This window comes from Mustela lutreola, chromosome 7 (genome assembly GCF_030435805.1).
Source record: "Mustela lutreola isolate mMusLut2 chromosome 7, mMusLut2.pri, whole genome shotgun sequence".
NCBI lineage: Eukaryota > Metazoa > Chordata > Mammalia > Carnivora > Mustelidae > Mustela > Mustela lutreola.
This window is the reverse complement of record NC_081296.1, coordinates 64,999,862-65,022,640: the sequence shown is the minus strand read 5'-3', so window position 1 is coordinate 65,022,640 and position 22,779 is coordinate 64,999,862. Positions and strand designations below refer to the sequence as shown.

The window sequence follows — 22,779 nt, the reverse complement described above, 5'->3', positions numbered from 1 at the left end:
ATAGTGAAATTGCCCAAAATGGCCTCAGAATTCCCTGCGTTTTTCTTAGTGTTGTACCTTCCCCGTCAGACTCCTAGAAACTGAAATACAGAAATAGTTGAAGAAACAAGTGAGATAATACATGTGAAACTCTTGGTTTGGTGCCTGGAACAAAGAACATAATAGTAGGAGGAATATAGGAAAAAAGAACAAATTTTCTTGATGAAAGGTATTCTCTGGCTGAGTGTTTTTTGTTTTTTTTTTTTAAGACCTGCTTTAATAAGTCAATCAGAAGGTGACAAAATGTGGATTACACAAAGCCCTTTCTCTTCAGGTGTAGAAACTGCCACAGGCAACTTATAAGAACTCATCTTGGGGACACAGATTTGTGATTCTAATCTCAGAGATACTGTGCCTGGCTTAGTCCTCTGTAAAATACAAGGCCAGGAGTCCATGTTCTCTATGGTTTGCCCCAGATCTTGAATAATTACTCTGTTATCATGGAACGCATTTACCTAGCACATAGCAATCCAGATAATTTCCATTAAGAAACAACTCCTATTACCCAGAAACTGCTTACCACTGCAGGGAGGGAGTAATCAATATGGTATAACGTAAGAAACCAGATTCATAGACTGGAGACATCATCATGGCAAGGGGAGTTGTATCTTTCTACTCTCCCCTTTTATTTACAACAAACTGGTTATTCATAACCAAAAAAAGTGACCTCATGGAACACCCAGGGGATCTATACCTGCCTGTGCCCAGAAACGAGGGGGGAGCCTGCTCCACCCTATCTTGTCATGATCAGGCAAGAGCAACTCTGGAAAGTGTAAACCAGGTCAGACATGCTGGAAAGATACACAAGCTTGGGAGGTCCCACCAGCTGGGGCACCATAGGAGTGGAGCCAGACCACGTAGAGTTCGGGGGCAGACGCCGAGGAGAATCTTAGGACTCAGCCTCCCTCCCCAGGATGACACTGCAATGCACTGGCTTCCTCCCTCACAGAGGACAGGAAAAGCAAAAGTGGTGAGTGACTGCCCCCCTGACAGCACAGGCTACAGCTGGAGGGACCCATTTCTCTCCAGCAGCACTCAGGTTTCTAAGGAGGGACATCCAGGAATGGGGGAAGGAAGGGAAAGAAACAGATACAAGAATAACAAAAGGCAAAAGGAACACATCCTTCCTCTCCCCACTGCCCCCCCACCTTGGGGTTTCAGGTTTGCCCATGGACCTCTGGGAGTACCCCCACTTGAGGATCCCCCTATCATGCTATGGGCAGCCCTCCACCTCTGCCGCCAGCACTCTAGACACCAGCTTTTTTAATGCACACTCCCAAGTGCAGCACCAGAGCCAGCTAAGGTAAAAAGAAACCCAAAACTTAGCTATATTATGTGGCCACCCTATGAAAACTGAAAGAACTTCAACTGCCAGTCTCTTGAATGGTAACAAAGTAAACAACTTAGAGAGGTATATGCTACTTCAAATACGATGGCAGAGGCACATTTCATGGGACACTATGGAAACTCACGTATCACAGAAAAGAATTTCAGCAACCAAACTCAAAGGCATGGAATATTGGGGTCTAACTGATAAATTCAAAATAGCTGTTATGAAGAGATTCAGCAAGCTACAAGAAACACTCAGGTAATTCAGTGAACTAAGGAATAAAATTAATGAACAGAAGGAGTTCTTTGTCAAAAAGAACCAAATTCTAGAGCTGAAGAATTCAATGAGATAAAGAATGTACTAGAAAGTTTAGGAAATAAGGCAGATCAAGGAAAGAACTAGCAACTTAGAAATGACTGTGAAGAGGCAAAAAAAAACAAAGGATTTTTAAAAAGTGAAGAAACCCTATAAGAACTATCATTATGATAGAAAAAATATAGAAGGAAAAAGGAGCAGAAAGCATATTTAGAGAAATAATAGCTTAGAATTTCCCAGACCTGGAGAAGAAATTGGAGCATACACAAGTCCAAGAAACTAATGGACCACCCAGTTATTGTTACTTTTTAAGATTTTATTTGAGCGAAAGAACGAGAAAGAGCATGAATGGTGCAGAAGGGCAGAGGGAGAAACAGGTTCCCTGAGGAGCAGGGAGCCCAAAGCACGGTTCAACTCCAGGGACCCTGGGATCATGATCTGAGCTGAAAGCAGATGCTCAACCGACTGAGCCACCCAGGTGCCACCCGATTATAATGCAATTGTCAAAAGCCAATGAGAAAGGATCTTAAAAATTGAGGAAAAAAAGGAAAACTATGAAGGAACCCCATTAACTCTCAGCAGGTTTCTCAGCAGAAATTCTATAGGCCATGAGAGAGTGAAATGACAAAGTATTAAAACTGCCAGCTCAGAGTACGTCATCCAATAGTCACCTTTCAGATATGAATGTGAAATAAAGGCTTTCTCAGACAAAAACTGAAAGCGCTCACCACTGCTAGACCTGCCTTGCATGAAATGCTGAAAGTAGTTCTTCAAGCTGAAATGAAAACATGCTAAATAGTGACATAAACGCTAATGAAAGTACACAATACACCAGCAATGATAAGAAACAAGCAGAATCAGAAAGCTAGCTATATTAGAATGAGGTATTCAACCTCTTAATTGTAGGAGAAAGGCCTTAGGAAAGGAACATTAAAAGGTAACTATAGCTACTATAATTTCTCAATGAATTCACAGCATAAAAAGATAAATTATAATGTCAAAAATATAAAAGGGGGGGCGCCTGGGTGGGTCAGTGGGTTAAAGCCTCTGCCTTCAGCTCAGGTCATGATCCCAGGGTCCTGGGATAGAGCCCCGCATCGGGCTCTCTGCTCAGCAGGGAGCCTCCCCCCCACTCCCACCTGCCTCTCTGCCTACTTGTGATCTCTGTCAAATAAATAAAATCTTTAAATATATATATATATATTTATATATATAAATATTATATATATGGGAAGGAATAATATTTATAATAATAATATAAATAAATATAATATAAATATATATATATATATATATATATGGGAAGGAATAAAAGAGTGGAGACAGCACTTTATCTTTGGTCACCTATAAAGTTTCAAGATAAAAAGGACTATTTTAATTATGAGATGTTTTACATGTAAGCCGCATGATAATCACAAAGCAAAAAGAATGAAATCTTGCCATTTGCAATGAAGTAGATGGCACTAGAAGATACTACGCTAAGCAAAGTCAGTCAGAAAAAGACAAATACCATATGATTTCACTCCTACGTGGAATTTAAGGAAAACAGAGAGGGAGGCAAACCATTAGAGACCCTTAACTATAGGAGACAAATGGACAGTTGTTGGAGGCGAGGAGGGTTGAAGTGAGTGAGTGATGGGCCTTGAGAGCATTGGATGTAAGGAGCACTGGGTCTTGTATGCAACTGATGAATCACTAAATTCTACCTCTAAAACTAATAATACAATATATGTTAGTTAAATTGAAGTAAAAATTTTTAGGAGACTCAACTCACTATGGAAAATCACACTTTAGAAGGGTAAGCAGAAACAGAGGGAAAAAGGAGATATAAAACAACCAGAAGGCAAGTAAGATGAATAAGATGGCAGTGGTATGTCCTTACATAACAGTAATCATGCTAAAAAAAAAAAAAAAAAAAGGATTGGTTTCACCAGTCAAAAGGCACAGAGCGGCTGGATGGATTAAAAAAAGACCAATTCTGTGCTGCCACAGGAAACTCATTTCGACTCTCAAGACACACACTGGCTCAAAGTAAAGGGATAGAAGAGGATATTCCAAGCAAATAGAAGTCCAAAGAAAATGGAGCATAGCCACACTTAAGTCAAACAGATTTAAAGCCACAAATGTTAACAAGAGAAAAACAAGGTCTTTATATAATGGTAAAAGGCTTGATACATCAACATATTACATTAGCAAGATATAACAGTTGTAACATATATGCAACCAACATTGGGCTTCACTGGTGCAATCTCCCAAACAGTCAAAGAAGAATAAACGCCAGTCCTTCTCAAACTCTTCCAAAAAATTGAGGAGGAACACTTCCAAGATATACAATATATGATGAGGGAACCTCATTATATACCATGACCAAGTATGATTTATCCCTTGGATGCAAGCATAAACAAATATACATAACTCAATGAATGTAATACATCACATTAGTAAAACAAAAGAAAAATCACATGATCATCACAATAGAGGCAGAAAAGGCATTTGACAAAATACAACACCTTTTTTTTTTTTTTAAAGATTTTATTTATTTGACAGAGAGATCACAAGGGCGGAGAGGCAGGCAGAAAGAGAGAGGAAGGGAAGCAGACTCCCTGCCAAGCAGAGAGCCCGATGCGGGGCTCGATCCCAGGACCCTGAGATCATGACCTGAGCCTAAGGCAGAGGCTTAACCCACTGAGCCACCCAGGTGCCCCAAATACAACACCCTTTCAAAATAAAAGAACAAAAAAACATTGGATATAGAAGGAACATACTTCCACATAATAAGGGCCCGAAACGACAAACCCATAGCTAATAATATACTTAGTGGGAAAAAAGTTAAAACTTTTTCTCAAGATCAGAAACTAGACTTAAGGAGGCTTACTATCATCACTCTTACTCAACACATTACTAGAAATCTTAGCTAGAGTGATTAAGCAAGACAAAGAAACAGTATCCAAATCAGGAAAGAAGTGTAAGTATCTACAGATGATGAGTCTGCATATATAAAATTGCCAAAACAACCAAAACACTGTTTGAACCAATCAAAAATTTAGGTATAGCTGCAGGCTACCAAATCAACATACAGAAATCAGCTGCATTTCTACACACTAAGGATGAAATATCTGAAAAAGAAATAGAACAATCCTATTCACAATAGCACCAAAAGCAATGAAATACTGGGAATATATTTGACCAAAGAAGTGAAAGAAACAAATGAAAAGATATCTCATGTTCATGACCCAAAGAATTGTTAAAATGTCCATACTTCCCAAGGCCATCTACAGATTTAATACAATCTCTATTAAAATACCAATGGCATTCTTTTATAGAAATAGGAAAAAAGCAACCCTAAAATCTGTGTGGAACCACAAAAGAACACAGGTAAAGATCAGACTTCCTGATTTCAAAGTATACTCAAAGCTATGGTAATAAAATCAGTACAGTACTCAGACAAAAACTAACACAATGGCCAAAGGAAGAATAGAGAGTACAGAATCACACCTTGCTTATACAGTGAGATAATATAAGGGTACCAAGGGCACCCAAGGTGGAACGAATAGTCTCTTCAACCAAGAGACTAAATCAAACTTAAAAGTTTTTGCACAGCAAAAGAATTAACACAACAAAAAAGAAATATACAGAATGGGAGAAGATTTTTGCAAACCCTAAACCGGATTAAGGGTTATAACCAAATTATGTAAAGAATTCATACAACTTAATGGCAACAAATGGACAGAAGAGTAAAGAGACATTTTTCTAACGAACACATACAAATGGCCAACAGGTATATAAAAAAGATGCTCGGTACCGCTAATCAAGGAAATGCAAATCAAAACACAATGAGCTATCAACTCACACATGTTAGAATCGTTAGCATCAAGAAAACAAGAGAGCAAGTGCTTGCTAGGATGTGCTGAAAAGGGAAACCCTATGCCCTGTTGGTGAAAATGCAAACTGGTGCAGCCACTATGGGACACAGCATGGAGGTTCCTCAAATATTAAAAGCAGAGCTATCATATTATCCAGCAGTTCCACTTCTGGATATTTAGCTGAAGAACATAAAAATACTAACTCAAAAAGATACCCTCCCATGTTCACTGCAGCATTATTTACAATAGCCAAAATAAGGAAACAACCCAAGTGTCTATACCTCATCAATGAATGGACAACAAAAATGTATATATACACATACATACACACAATGGAGTATCATTCAGCCATGAGAAGGGAATTTGCAACAACATGAATAGACCTCAAACACATTATGCTAAGTGAAACAAGGCAGAGCAAGACACATACTGTATGACATCACTTATATATGGAATTTTAAAAAGCCAAACTTACAAAAACAGATTAAAATGGTAGTTACAGGGCACCTGGGTGGCTCAGTTGGTTAAGCCTCTGCCGTCAGCTCAAGTCACAATCCCCAAATCCTGGGATGGAGTCCTGCTTCACCCTCTGTCTCTGCCCTTTCCCCCAGTTTGTGTTCTCTCTCGCTCATTCTCTTTCTCTCAAATAAAACCTTTAAAAAATGAAAATAAAAAATAAAATGGTAGTTACCAGGGAAAGGACAGGAAGTACAGACGTTGTTTAACGGTACCAACTTACAAGTGGTAAATAAGCCTGAAAGATATGATGCATGGTACAATGAATGTAGATAATACTGAATTATCATCCTCAAACCTGTTGAGTCCAGAACTTAATTATTCCAATTATTAAAAAGGATAATATAACAATGAAAGGTATTGTCTTTACAATGGCAGTATTACAACATACCACAGTAACATGCTGTACATCTTAAATTTATACTATGTCACAGGTTAGACATAATTCAGTTTAAAACCTGCTGTATATCTTAAATTTATACTATGTCATAGGCTAGACATAATTCAGTTTAAAAACCGCAATAGCCTGTAAGTCAACTGCTCAGAAAATTAGATAATTAAATCCCAGTTTAGGGGGTAGGATAAAATTCTTTATCAAAGGAGTCCATTAGTTTTCAGTGACTTGTTGGGGGGGTACTGAAGACTAAAAGAACTATAATATTCATGACAGTATTCTGAGTCACTGTTTTCATACCTCAGAACTGAGGTCTCTCGCTATATAGCATTCGAAGGTTTTATATCCCCCTCTTATGGTTTATTCTGCCTGCTAGCCATCTTTGATATGATAACAAAAACTAACTGCTGTTTGCACATGCTCACTTGATATTTAACTTGTTATTTTCTATTCAGAGCAAAATAAATGTCTTGAAAATAGTTTTTAATTCTCAGCCACAGTGAACAGAAAATGCCAATCAAGTGTAGTACTTCCAATATTGCAACTGATTTGCTATTCATTGCTGCTTTATTAACATACCTCATCTCCTTCCCTTTAGGAAATAAATACCCTGAAAGCAGATAATGATGCTCTAAAGATCCAACTGAAATATGCACAGAAGAAAATAGAAACCCTCCAACTTGCAAGCAAAAATCATGTCTTAGCTCAAATGGATCACAGTGACTGTTCTTAGCCCGGAAACTGAAGGATCACAATGTGTAGAGGAATGTATCAGAGATCTCTTAAGTAAAATGAGTAACACAAACACCTGGGGAACCTTAGATCAATCAGTTATATAAAAAGGGTACTTTAAAACAGAAAAGCAAGTTACCCTTTTTTTACTTAGAAGACTCCTAATGAGTGAAACTGTCTTCAGTCAGTGAATCAATGGGTAGGAAAGCTGAAGAATGCAGAATTTTTGCCATTCACACCATAAACATTTCCCCCCACCCCCGGCACTAATACCAATAGCTTGATAAATACATGACCAAGATTTCTGACAAGGTTGTTTCTCCTATGTGGCCTGTGTAGCTACTACTACTTCCTCAGAACTAAAATCCCTGGAAAATCAATTTGCTTCCTTCTGTGGGTTTTCTTTGAACTGAAGGATTTATTTTGTTCCATCCAAAGCTTGCTTACAATGGGAAGATACTCACGTTCCCAAAAGAGATTCACTTCCTCTGTATTCCAGCATTCTTTTCAAATCTGGTTCCCACTTCACTACCTCAGATATCTAATCAATTAGCCTTCTACCACTCCTTCCTCACTAGGCTCATACTCACATGAGGATATCTCACAGTTTTAGTCTCACAGTCATAAGTAGGCAAACTAAAAACCTGGAAACATAGCTAATACCACCTAATACATGACTGACCAGGTAGCTATTTTTATTGCTAACATGGTATTTGTCCTTGTATATCTACACTGGATAGAATTAGGAATTTATGGCTTTTTGAAAGAGTCCGTTTAACTTTTCATGTGCCATCTTTATCTTTTTTTCTTTGAAGTAACTACTTTGAACTGATTTTGTGCTGTACTGTCTTCACTATTAATATTATTTAGAAATAAGCTAGTTGGATGAGAGGCTTCAATAAGACCTGAGAGCGTGTATATATGTATATATTACGTGTATATAATATCAAGCATGCATGTGACTTGGAATTTTGTTTCTTCCTTTATAAAATATGGAAATGAATTAAACAACTTTGTCATTTACACAAATCCACAAATATAAAGTTAGCTTGTTACAGGATACATAAATTGCTCACAATGTAAAATGTACTGTTAAGCAAAATTACAATTAAGAGTCCTAGGAGTTTTTTTATTAATGAAGGTTAAGGATAAACGGGCTCAGTTAGTTGTCTGGACAACTGTTTACAAACTGCCGATCTATAAAATTTATCACACTCTTGATTTCTCTAAAAAGTTCATATAATCATTTTCTTTTTAAGCGGAACTTACCTTCCATACTTGGAAAACTTGGTACCAAGCCGACTTGAAATTCATATGCAAGCTGACCAACTGCCAAGAACATAATCTCAACAATTAAAAGGTTGAAACCTAAAGCCAGCAACACCAAATCTTATTCAGAATACAAAGTATATATACAGTGTAACTTCCTTGGAGGAGTCAGATCATTTGAGAAGTTTCTTTGATGAAAGACCAGTTTCCATTTGCATACTTCCTTGTACTGAGCTTTAGTGACAAAACTAGTGAGTAGCTTTCAGTTAGTGTTTTAAAGAATTACTTTACACACAAATTTACCCTTTCCTAATTCCAAACTCAGAAATCCCCATAGCAGGCTGCGTAGGTCCATCACCTGGTATACAAGTTAAGATGTACTTTGTCCATATAAGTAGCAAATGTGAATTTATGATAATCTCTAAAATTCATGTTCTTCATTATTATTCTTTTCCTCTGATACAGACCAAAGGTGGTACAGCACAATTTCTTTATAAACATAGACATGTGACACAAATGTTTTCATTCTCCTTACCCTCCATCCAAAATACACTTCAGGTGTACATAATCTATAATTCTAGAATTCCAAAGGTCAGAGCTCCCTTAATCAGTTAAATTAATACGGCTAGAGGGTCTCAAGCACTCCAGAATTTACCACTGAAATGAACAGAAAGGAATAGTTTTATCACAACTTTTTGCAGTCCAGCAAGGGCAAAAGACGAATAGCGTGTAAGTTAATATTTGCACTAGCTACATGGGATTAGTAGTATCTACAGAAATAATCTGGAAAAAAATTGTCAAGCCTAGGATACACATTTTTCTGTCTTATAAGGACTTGACTTGAAATAAGTTTGTGCTACATTTATCCATCAAAACAAGGACAAATCTTGTTTTGTCAACAGCAACATCACTTCTCATTTTCTTTGGTAACTGACTTGCCTTTTTACTGACCATTTGTGAATTTCTGTCTAAGGATTATAATGTAAAAGAAATGCAAGGAAAAAACAAGTGTACAGATTGTAAAGGGTTTTTTTTAATACATAATGTAAGCTTTCTTTGTGTAATATTTATATGATAAAAGACATTAGGATCCCTACCAAATAGCTGTCTTGTGTTTCTTCTAGTTCATGAATATGTAGAAGCTTCTCTGGAATTTTTACTAAAATCCAAGCTGACACCACTTCCCTATTCTATTAACCAAACTGGGTTTTCCTGGAAGGAAAAGCAAAGCAACTAATTATTCATTTAAGTTATTCTAAACCTTCTTATAATATGAAGTAACAGTATAGAAATTTTCAACCTTTTCCTTTCTTACTGCATAAGGACTTACAGCAATCTCCAAATATTAAGCCTATAAATACTTAAGAATGGAGACAAATGTAAGGTTGTCTTTCTGTGGCTTTCGTCTTTAATTCAACAGTTCTAAGAAAACTAGCAAGTTTAGAACTTTGAAGTTGTACGTGAAATTGGTTCACTGAAATACAGTTCAGTCCAGTGTAGACCACCCAGAGCAATTCATTTGTGTTCATGACTACTTAGAGTGATTAAGAGGTAGCTATGACTTCCTCTTAATCCCAGCCAACTTTTGTTAAACCTGACCAATGAGGAGAGAGGGTAAATTCAATCATTCAAATTCCACTATGGAATGCATTCTGGTACATTCAGATGTGGGTGTATTTATCATTTTGGCAATTCCTAACACTTCATACAAATTAAGTCACACTGACAACCTGACACTGAAGGAGAGAGTAAACTGCCTCCTTTCTTCCATCCCCAGATTCCATCCCAAATTAATCTATCCTGTGCTCCTTATAAGGTATAATCTCATTGCTCAGAAGATTCCCTGGTCATCATACCTTTTTTGGGTCATCATACCTTCTCTTGACATAAATATAGGTAATTAAGCATTCTTGTTTGAAAGGTTTTTTTCTCTTTAGTGAACCAAGGTTTCCCTGATCTACAGAACACAAGGCCATAGGTTCAAAGAAAACACCTGGTCCCTTCTTCTACTGAGAGCTATGTGTAAAATAGATGGGGACACATATTCTTTATAAGGTCCAGGTAAGAGGTTAGTTACTTTAATCCAGAATTTCTCAGTTAAGTCATGTCTGTAGGTGCTATTAAGATACCAAAGGCTAGACTAAGGCAGGGAATGAGGTAATAGGGGAAAAATGAAACTGAGATCTAGGCAAAAAGGAATGAAGAGGAGGCCCATAAAAAGGTTTAGATTGTAGGAAACTGTAAAGTACCATTCATCATACTCTGCATTTGTACTGCAGTCAATTTATAAAACATTTTCACATTATGGCTGTTGATATCAAAGCCCCAAACTGCCTACTGCTAGTCTAGATACTTCTCAGCACACTCTTCTACAAAACAAATTCTTCTTAAAAAAGAGTATCATGAAAAGCCTACCTTCCAGGGAAGAATAAGATATTAGGGTCTAGATCACCCTGTTTTTTATTTGAGTGAAGTTTATAGGAATATGTAAATAGGAGTGGTTCCAGCTCCAATAGGATTCCAGGAATGATAAATCAGGTAAGATTTACAGTGAGTATAGTGGGTAACTCAACAGCACTCCTATGAAGTTACAAGGAAATCTTACAAAAATGGATAAATTAATGTTTCTGCCATTGTTTACTACAAACCTTTAGTGATGAAAGCAGTTGTAAACCCCTTCTGTATCAGCAACTATACTCCAGTAGTCTTTGATTACATACTTTTAAAAATTATTTATTTTTCAGAGTTCATAGCTATTAAAAAGAATCCTTTTTTTCCCAACTATCACAAATTAAATTAAGTATCTTCATTAAATATAAACACATTTTTAAAATCTACGTTACAAATAATCTAAAGTTTGTTTTCCTATCCTGAACAAATTCCTTTAAAGAGTTAGCTTGAAAAATACACGGCAAAGACTGCAGTATATACACAATATCTAAAGTTTTAACATTATTTTAGATTTCACTACAGGGTTTACTTTATAAAGCAAAACAAAACAATAACAATGAAACTGCCAAATATCAAATACCATGTGTCCACTGGTAAACATCTTTCTATCTGTTGAGTTTGCTAGATCACAAAAAGTTGTTATGCACAGGTCAACCAAGAGCCCACACTGGGATACACATTTTACAGTGGGAATGAAAAAGTGTGTGTAACTATCTTATCTAACTCTCTATACTAAGAGAAAAATGTGTTACTTGGACCACTTCACAACAAGCCCTCAATAAATGGTACTTGAACTCAAGTCTTTATGAAACGATCTGAGAAGAGTGCAAGTGTCACCATTCCTCATTTGACAAATGAGGACAAATCAATCCTTGAGAACTATGGTCATTTCAGCCCACAGTAACCCCTGGGTTAGTGCCATGATTCAAATTCACAACTCTTGATCTCCAAACCTGCTCTAACCACCAAAACACATGTAACCATTCCCTGACTCTGTTTCCCAAATTGAGCTTATGAATCAGAATTTCCAAGGGATGCCGAGATCCTACCTCTGATGGACTGACACTGGCAATTACTGCCCTAATCTTGAACAATGTAGCTCAGCCTGCTTTTAATATTCAAACACCTAAGGTGATGGCACAAATGATGAAGAGACGGGTTTATATGAAGAATATTTTTTACACCACCATGTATAAAATTATTACTTGTCCTCATCCCTTTAGAGTAATTCTGACCTCAGTCTTTAACTTTGCTTTCTTAAACAAAATCACAGGCTTCAAATCCACCTGGAAAATAAATCAAATATGCATAGCAAAAAGCAAGCTTAAGCTTCAGTTAATGGACCTTTAACAGAAACCCTGGTCAGAAGAATTGCTGCCTATAAAAGAACAAACAAGTCATGACAGCTATCTATTGAACACAACTATTAGATCAGTCCCGTTCCCTATTTCATAAAGTATAATAATCAAATACAAAACACAGCCACAGGAATACAGATGAGGCAATAGTCTATATTCCTTTCCATTACAAGTTGGGTAATTTATGTTTCAAACCTGAATAAAATACAGGTAACAATCTAAATTCAATCATGACAATAAAATACTTTCCATTTTCCAAGTATGATGGTAATAAATATTTACATTTTTAAAAATAATTTTTGCTCATTTTTTGTTTTTTAAAAAGACATGCTCAGGGGTACAGAATATGGAAAAAATCATCACTCTAAGAGATCAAATGGTAGTATAAAACAATACTCTTACAGATTAACCCAATTCAAGAATGGTATAGGGAATCTAACATGGTGTTTACTTCAAAAATGACATTCAAGTATGTTATCTACAACACTATAGCTAATGTCTCTGCCAAGAAGTAAGCACTGCTATCTAATTTTGGTAGATTTTAATATCTTCTATATCCACCGCCACCTCCTCCATATGGATCTCCATAACCTCTTCCACCATAGCCCCCTCTTCCACCGTAGCCCCCTCCTCTTCCACCATAATCTCCCCTCCCCCCATAATCTCCTCTGCCTTGGAAACCTCCTCCTCTACCACCCCCTCCCCCGCTTCCTCCCCACCCTCCTCCTCCACCACCTCCTCCTCCACCACCTCCCCAACCTCCCCCACCTCCCCCACCTCCCCAACCACCTCTTCCACCCCCACCACCTCCTCGACCACCCCCACCACCTCCGCCACCCCAACCACCCCTTCCGCCGCCATCTTGTCTCTTTTGCCAAGGGGGCATTTCAGGGGGTGGTGGTTCAATTTCATTTGGCCGTCCTCCTCTGTCAGGCACCCTTCCCATCAACACCTGTGTGAAAAAACACTGTCTTTCAGTTTATAATATTTTAGAACTTACAATTTATATAAAGGATTCAAGTGATATTGAACTTTTTCTAATGAAGAAACAGAAGCCAAATATTTAAGGACATGAAAGCATCAGACATGCAGCATGAATTAATACTGAAAATAGAAATGTAATGTATGACAAATTCCTCACAGTGTGGACTACTTTTAAACAAGCCAGGGAAGGGAAGCCTGGGTGGCTCAAGTCAGTTAAGCATCTGCCTTCAGCTCAGGCCATGATCCCAGGGTCCTGGGATTGATTCCATATCGGCCTCCTTGTTCAGTGAGGAGCCTGCTTCTCCCTCTGCCTGCTGCTCCCCCTCTTGTGCTTTCTCTGACAAATAAAATTTTTTTAAAAATTAAAAAAAAATCTGGGTCCTCCTCTCTCTCTGCCTGTCTCTCTGCCTGTTTGTCATCTCTCTCTGTCAAATAAATAAATAAAATATTTAAAAAAAAAAAAAAAGGGGGCGCCTAGGTGGCTCAGTGGGTTAAGCCACTGCCTTTGGCTCAGGTCATGATCTCAGGGTCCTGGGATTGAGCCCCACATTGGGCTCTCTGCTCAGCAGGGAGCCTGCTTCCTTCTCTCTCTCTGCCTGCCTCTCTGCCTGTTTGTCATCTCTCTCTGTCAAATAAATAAATAAAATCTTTAAAAAAAATCTGGGGAATATTGCTGAAACTTAAGGGCTTGTTAATTTTCTCTTGCTCAAATTTGTTTCCAAATTCTGTAACAAATGCAGTACCCACCATAATAAAATATTTTTAGCAAAATAATTTCAATATACATAAATTATATACCCTATATTCATTAACCTTGTATCTATTTATACACAACTCTGGACTTTCCACTGCCATTCATTTGGTCATGGATTATCCAATAAAAAACTCTACACCTAAACACATGTTATTTTAAAAGTATTAAGTATTGTGCTCACTTCGGCAGCACATATACTAAAAGTATTAAGTATATATGGTAACATGTGAATTTAATGAGATGTTAGAGATGCGTATGACTATAATCCAAGGTATCCCTCTAAAGATACAGGGATTCTCAATGAACTATTCCTTTCTTATGAAACTTAAGCTCACTAATTTTCAATGATGATACTAGATACTATATATTATCATAGAGAAAATAAAGTCTCGATAGGCTCTTTTAACCATGCTTCACAATACTTGAAGGATAAGCCAGGAAGAGTTTGATTTTAAGTCCCCAGCCTTCTGTAGAAAGGGGCTACTTTATATGCCCATAAATACAGACTGACAGTACTAACAAAGAAAGCTAGGAGACTAGCTTCCTGCTTGTCTCTTTCAGGAAAGAAGGTAAAACGGTAACTGCCTCAACCAAAATGACCTACAAATCGGTTTGATTCTACTTCCATTGATCCTCTAATCAAAACCATGTTTTAGTAATTTATGTCATAAATTAAAGACAAAAAGCACAACATCCTTACTGTGGGGCAATGTTGGAAGAATGCAAACATTCTCTTCAAGTCACCAATAATATGTCCTAATTACCAAATGCAAAAAAAAACAGCTTTTCTTGGTGGTTATTTTTATTGGTCTCTCCACAAAACCAAGGTGCTATGTTGGTGACCACATGGGGACACTGCTCCAAGAACTGATAAAACTGCCTTCAAATAGACTACAAATTATAAACTTGGAAAAGAGATGGGCAATGTCACTTAAAGTAGAACTCTTAATCCCATCAGACTAGACCATGACCTGATAGAAGATACTAAGTAACATATTTAAAGACAGAATAGTTTCAAAAGGCAGAGGAGGCTGATCTAAAATAGAAGAGGAAGGAACAAACACTGGTGACTAACTTAGCAATAATCAACAAGTCGACTTTATATACCAACACCCCAATAGCAAGATATACTTTATCAAGTACACTATTTTTTGCTGAGTAACAATGTTTCAAAATTGCCCAAATCCCTTCTTTTTGCTCTAAATACATAAAGTGCTCTAAATACAGAGCACATGCCAATCAAACTGACAAATCTAGATTACTGCCATCGCTGCTGTTGTAAAAAATTCAATCTCTTTGAGCTTGTTTTAAAGCAATGCTGGAGAAATAGATTTATACTCATCAGAAAATGGAACCTCCAAAAGATTCACTAACCTACCCAAGGTCTATGTAAATGACAGAACTGGAATATGAATCCAGACCTATAGGTCTCCAAAGCATGTACTCTTCCTTTACACCAAGGATAAAAGGAATCTGTCAGTACCTGAAACAACTACTGCAGATTTTTACTGACAAAAAATAAATACATTCTTGAAAAGAAGGCAAATAATTCCTGCTAAAGTTACTGATAAAATCAATTCTTAATTACTCTAATTCAAATAAAACTGTGGTTCAATTTATGAACATGGAGATTCAAATGAACATGCACAAGCAAAACATAACTAAGCCTGGATGAACTGAAATAATTTTGCCACTTTCTGTTCTAGAAGTTTACCAGGGTGTAAGAGAAAAATGGATTGAAATCAGTAAAAACATCAAATGAAGATATAAATTCATTCTCCACCATACTGAAAGAAAAACCAACCTTATTAATGGCACATGCCGTCTTCTCTCGGCTGGAGCCACTACTTGTTCTAATGATCTTGGACAGATCTTCACGAGCAGCAAGCAGATGTGCCAGTGTAATCGTTGTCTTGGGTGATAAAGCATAACGCTTAGGCTGGTAAATTCTTGCTATGTCATCTGTTTTTACCTAAATAACCAAAGAAAGAGGAAAAAAGAGCCAAAGAACATTTCAATAAAAGAACAATGGCAATCATCATCTTCAGAAAGAAGAAATAATAAAGAGATAACGCAAGAAGAAACAGAAAAGAATAAAACATTTAAATCTCATCATTTGTATGAAAAAACAGACCAACAGATGCCAAATAATATATAATTACCAATAACAAGTCATTAAAAAATAACACACAAAAAAGATTCCATCAATACTAGCTAACAAAAAAATACTTAAAAATAGCTTTAACCAAAAGCACATATAGGACCTTTAAGAAGGAAACATTAGCAAGGCTTTTAAAAACAAAAAGAAAACCTGAATCCACCGTAAGAATATAGCTTACAATTTACAAATAAAAGTTACATGCATTAATATTCCTAGTAGTAGTTAATACAGGAAAAAATGTTTAAAATAAGAAATTATGGCATCATTATATGATAAAATATAATGCAGTCATAAACAGGATACTGAAAGGAAGTACTGCTACATTCAGTAACAATGGATAAACCTTGAAAGCATTATGCTAAGCTATCAGACATAAAATGCCACATACTGTATGATTCCACTTACATGAACTGTCAGAATAGGTAATCCAGAAAGAAAGAAGCAGATCACAGTGGTAGTTGTCAGGGGAGGGAGACAGGGAGTATTGGGAATGACTGCTAATGAGTACATGTTTCTTTTTAGGGTGATGGAAATGTTTTGTAATTAGACAATAGTAATGGTTACCAAAATATAGTGAATTTACCAAAAACCACCCAATTGTGCACTTTAAGATGGCAAGTTTTATTGCAAAAAAATTAAAAATTAATTTTTTAAAAGAGTTTCTATTTATTTGAGAGAGAGACAGACAGTGAGAGAGCACACGCACAAGTGGAGGAGAGGCAGGCAGAGGAAGAGGGAAAAGCAGGCTCCCAGCTGAGCAGGGAGCTGGACATGGGACTCGATCTCAGGACCCCAGGATCATGACCTGAGCCGAAGTCGACGCTTAACTGACTGAGCCACCCAGGCGCTTCCTAAAAATTAACTTTAAAAAGAATATTAAAACCTTTAGAGGTATGGGACAATGATCAGAATACAGTGGAAAAAAAGTAAACTATATAATTATACTCAGTCTTATCTCAACACTAGCAAAATAATGAAGAAATCAGACTAATAAACATATATAATCTTTCCAAAGGGCAATTCTAGATAGAGTATGCATCAAAACATTAAAATTTATACATACTGTTTCATCAAGAAATTCCATTTTAAGAATACATCATGGACATGAACAAAAATTTAACTGCTGAGCATATCATTAGAAGGTCAGACAAAATTAAAGAAAACCTCAGTATCAATACAGTATACTTATATGATAAAATATTCTACAAAGAGTTTGAATGCTGTAAAACAATATTTTATGAGTTGTTCAACAATCTCAGACACATGAAATGGGGTGAAATGACAATGATATATTAAATTTAACAAGAAAACTCATGTATAATTGCATGTATTCATATAATTAATTGGAAAGGATCAACTGAGAGGACAAAACTGACCTAAAATAGCCTAAGAAGAAGAATTTTGAGAAATCATCCAGGCTAAGGAATAAAGAACAAAAAAGACAATTTTTGACCTAAACATGATGAAAAAAAGACCAAGATGAGAAGATAATTATCAAGGTATTGCCGAAAGGCATATTTTCTCAAAGTCTCCAACTTTAAGACTAAGAAAGAGTCAACACGTCTACAATGTTTTAAATGGTGTTGGAATGAACTGTCCCTCTTAATTTTAAAACAACATACCAAAACCCATTTTGGATTTCTGGGTAAATTTAAGGACAATAGTGAAAACATCCTAAGTTAGCATGTTAAGACACCTTTAATGCACTACATTTCGCAATTTTCCTTATATTCTCAAATTCCTTTTTCCCATTAAAATTCTATCAGGTTAAGGGGTACCTGGGTGGCTCAGCCACTTAAGTGCCTGCCTTTGGCTCAGGTCATGATCTCAGGTCCTGGGATCAAGGCCTGTATCAGGCTCCCAGCTCAGCAAGGAGTCTGCTTCTCCCTCTGCCTCTGCTCTTCCATCCCACGCACACTCAGTCACGGGCACACTCTCCTTCTCTCTCTCTCAAATAAATAATCTTTAAAAAAAGAAAATTCTATCATATTAAACTGGAGAACCAAATACATAAAGCAACTCCATTTAAAGTTACCAGAGGTGAATAAAATTGGTATCTCCCAAAGATCTGAACTTTATTCCATTTTTGAGGTCCCCAATCATGTCATCTACTTCTTTAACTCATAGCTCTTAAGAGTATCTTAGAGTATCTGGGTATCTTGCATACAACAGTCACTCCAGTGACATGGACACAACACACACACACACACTCACACATTTCTGGAATTTATCCTGGTGCACATGGAGAACACAAACAGGCTTACCCCATCTGAGAAGCTGATTAGGTATCGTGGATACAGAGATCTTCCAAAAATGTTCTATACCTGATCATATAGGATATTGAAATGCTCATCCAGAGCCAGGTACATCATAATGCCTGACACATATGAGGTGCTGAATAAATGTTTATTGAGAGAAAAGACATGAATGACAGTCTACAACTCTGCCTTATAGATATTCGATTACCATGATAAAATTTTTTTCTCAGAGGAGGGTTCAGACAGTGGCATAGAGGATCCCGAAACTCACATCCTCCCCTGGTCAAAACAAATACACAGATACACAGATACATGAGGAGTAAGTCCCTCAGAAAAAGCTCTGAAAACTGAATAAATAGAGCCTCCACAAAGAGGAACTAAGAGGCAGCATCAAGAGAAGTAGGAGTGGCGGAGACCTCCTTTCACCAAGGGGGAAAAAAAACCAAAAAACCCACACCAGGCACAGCCATCCACAGTTGGGAAAGAATCTCAAAAACATGCAATGTCTCCCTGAGGAGTGAAGGGTAAGAGCTCAACAGAGGCACTCCAAGAATTATATCTGACACAAGAGAGATAAGCCCCCCACAAAGTTAGACTTTGGAAACAAGAGATTACAACCAGGAAAACCACTAAGCTACAAAGAAGAGAAAATCTGTTCTTTAAAGGGCTCACTGAACCCAGAACCCAAAGATAAAACACAGGTTGGAAAAGAACCCAGAGCATGGGTAAACGTGTCCACTCTCTAGTCCTGGGGGTGTCTGGCAGGCACAGAGAGGCAAGCAATTGTTGAGATATACTCTAGGGATGGAAACACTGTTATGTGACAGTTTTGAGATCACATTCTACTTTGTTAGTGTTGATGCTTGCAGGCGCCATCTTGGAACTCTCAATCTAACGTGCTAATGCTGGCAGTGCTCCACTGAGAGCCTCATTCACAGGCAGAGTCCCATAAATAATGGAGTCCCATACACAGCTCACACAGACAATGCCCCTTGAGCAGGTGGCACTGGTGATCGGGAGGAAGTGCACTTCTGGACCCCACAGGACATCATCTACACAAAGCCACAAAGTCCTTTAAGACTGGGAGAGGCAGCCAATTTGCCTAATACATACAGAGAGAGTCAGACAAAATGAGGAAACAGAGAAATACATTCCATATGAAATAAAAAACAAAACCCAGTAAAAGATCTTAATGAAACAGAAGTTATCTATCTGAAACAATTCAAAGTAATGGGCATAAAGATGCTCATCAACTCAGGAGAAAAACAGGTGAAGGGAGAATTTCAACAGTGTAAGACTGTACCAATCACAGCTGAAACACTCAATAAATGAAATAAAGAAGATAGGAGGGAATCAAAACCATATTAAATGAGAAGAACAGAGAGTGACCTGGAAGATAAGGTAGTGGAAATCACCTGCTCACAACACAAAAAGCAAAAAGAATTTTTATAAAATGAGGATTGTTTAAGGGAACTCCAAGGCATCAAATGTACCAATATTTGCATTATAGGGGTCCCAGAAGGAGAAAAGAGAAAAAAGAGAGGCAAAAACTTATTTGAAACAATAATGGCTGTAAACTTCCCTAACCTGGGAACGAAAGGGACATCCAGGTCCAAGAAGCAATACGAGTCCCAAACAAAGAGATCCATACCACAACATATAAATAAAATATCAAAAGCTAAAGATAAGGAGAGAACTTTAAAGACAAGAGAAAAAACAACTAGTTATATACAAGGAAACTCCCATAAGTATATTCATAAGTATATTAGCTGATTTTTTTCAGCAAAATTCTTGCAGACCAGAAAGGAGTGACATGATCTATTCGATGTGCTGAAAGGAAAACTTAAAACCAAGAATATCCAGCAGGGTTATCATTCAGAATTAGCAGGGAGGTAAGAATTTCCCAGACAAACTAAAGCTAACAGAGTTCATCAACACTACACAGATCTTATAAGAAATGTTAAAAGGATTCTTTAAGCAGAAATGAAAAGCCATGACTAGAAATAATATATAAAAGAAAAAAATCTCACTGGTAAAGGCAATTATATAATTAAGGTAGTGGATGAACCATTTATAAAGCTAGTATGAAGGCTAAAAGACAAAAGTAGTAAAATCAACTATAACTACAGTAATTTGTTAAGGATACATAAAATAAAGTGATATACTGTATGATGCCAAAAACATACAATGTTGGTGGGGATGGGAAATAAAAAATGTAGTGCTTTTAGTATGCATTCATCAACTCATTCCAAGTGACCATCAACTTAAAACAGACCATTATACACATAGGTTGTTATATATAAAATTCATGATAACCAAAACCAAAACCTATGATACACAAAAAATAAAGCAAAGAGAAGCTAAACATAAGACTACAGAAGGGCGTCAAACTACAAGGAAAGAAAGCAAAGCAAGAAGAAAAGACAGTGAAGAACTACAAAAAAAACTGGAAAACAATTAACATAATGGCAATTCTGGCAAAAATGGCAATACACATATCAATAATACTTAAAATTTTAATAAAATAAACTCCAGTCAAAACACACAGGATGGCTGAACAGATAAAAGAACAAGATCCATTTATATGCTGCCTATAAGAGACTTACTTCAGATCTAAAGATACACAGGGACTAAAAATAATGGAATAAAAAAAGGTATTACATTCAAATGGAAAAGGAAAGAAAGCTGGACACCCACACTTGTATCAGACAAAACAGACTTTAAAACAAAGAACAGGGACACCTGGTTGGCTCAGCCAGGTAAGCATCTGCCTTCAGCTCAGGTCATGATCATGGGATCCTGGGACTGAGCCCCACATCGGGCTCCCTGCTCAGCAAGGAGCCTGCTTCTCCCTCTGCTGCTCTCTCTCTCTCAAATACATAAATAAAAAATCTTAAAAACAAAGACCATAATGAAAGATAAACCGGAGTATTACATAACAAAAAGGGGGGGATACCCAACAACAGGACATAACATTTGTAAATATTTATGAACCCAACACAGGAGCACCTAGATATATAAAGCAAATTAACAGACATAAAAGAAGAAGTTGAGAGCAATACAGTAATAGTGGGGGACTTCAACATCTCACTTACAACTATGAATAGATCATCCAAACAGAAAAATCAACAAGGAAACACTGGCCTTAAAAAACACATTAATTAAACCAAATGGACTTAAAAAATATAGAGAGAACATTCCATACAAAATCAGAATACATATTCTTTTCCAAGGTATGTGGAACATTCCTCAGGATAGAACAGATGTTAAGTCACAAAACAAGTATCAATAAATTTAAGACTGAAATCATACCATTCATCTCTTCTAGCCACAACTGCACCAAACTAGAAATCAATTACAAGAAGAAAACTGGAAAAAACAAAATGTGGAAACCAAGCAACATGTATTAAACAACCAAAGAGTCAATGAAGAAATCATAGAGAAAATTTTAAAATACTGAGATGATGAAAATGGAAACATTCCAAAATCTATGGGATGCAAAAAAGCTGTTCTGAGAGGGAAGCCCATGGCAATACAGGCTTACCTGAAAAAACAAAAGAAACCTCAAATATGCTACACCTAAAGGAACTAGAAAAAGAACAACAACAAAGCCCAAAGCCAGCAGAAGAAAGGAAATAATATAGATCATAACAGAAATAAATGCACTACAGTCTTAAAAAAAAAAAAAAAAGAAAGAAAGAAAGAAACAATGAACTGATTGATTCTCTGAAGATAAACAAAATTGACAAACCTTTAGTCAGACTCATCCAGGAAAAAAAGAAAGAGCCCAAATGGAATTAGAAATGAAAGAGAAGTTATAATCAATAGTACCAAAATACAAAGTGTCATAACAGACTATTATTGAACAATTACATGCCAATAAATTGGACAACTTAAAGAAACTAATAAATTCCCAGAAATATACAATCTTCCAAGACTGAACCATGAAGAAACAGAAAATATGAATACACTGATTATTAGCAATGAAATTCAATCAGTCATCAAAAAACTCCCAACAAAAAAAAAAGTCCAGGACCAGAGAGTGTCACAGTTAAGTTCTACCAAACACTTAAAGAAGAATTAATATCCTTCTCCAACTATTCCATAAAATTGAAGAGGACGGAATGCTTCCATACTCCTTTTTAAAGGCCACTGTTCACCTGAAACCAGACAAGGACACTAACAAAAATAAATTAAAGGCCAATATCCCCAATAAACATAGAATCAAGTCCTCAACAGATGATTCGCAAAAGGAATTCAACAATACATTAAAAAAACATAATCAAGTGGGATTTATTCTACAGATACAAGTTGGTTTAACATCTGCAAATCAAATGTGATATACCACATTAGTG

The 22,779-nt window shown here is 36.7% G+C and overlaps 2 protein-coding genes across 4 annotated transcripts in view; one reads left to right on the top strand and one right to left on the bottom strand.

Annotated features, from left to right (window-relative positions):
- RASGRP1 (RAS guanyl releasing protein 1) overlaps window positions 1–9,559 on the top strand; it is an 82,397-nt gene extending 72,838 nt beyond the window's left edge. For all 3 annotated transcript variants that reach the window (XM_059181127.1, XM_059181124.1, XM_059181126.1), the window contains exon 17: window positions 7,056–9,559. In XM_059181127.1, the coding sequence (XP_059037110.1) occupies window positions 7,056–7,190 (135 nt within the window). In that variant the 3' untranslated portion in view covers window positions 7,191–9,559. The remainder of the gene's footprint in view (window positions 1–7,055) is intronic.
- Window positions 9,560–12,068: 2,509 nt separating this feature from the next.
- FAM98B (family with sequence similarity 98 member B) overlaps window positions 12,069–22,779 on the bottom strand; it is a 36,452-nt gene continuing 25,741 nt past the window's right edge. The window contains exons 7-8 of the mRNA XM_059181128.1: window positions 15,810–15,977; window positions 12,069–13,219 (exon numbers count right to left, since the gene is read on the bottom strand). Of these exons, the coding sequence (XP_059037111.1) occupies window positions 12,809–13,219; window positions 15,810–15,977 (579 nt within the window). The 3' untranslated portion in view covers window positions 12,069–12,808. The remainder of the gene's footprint in view (window positions 13,220–15,809; window positions 15,978–22,779) is intronic.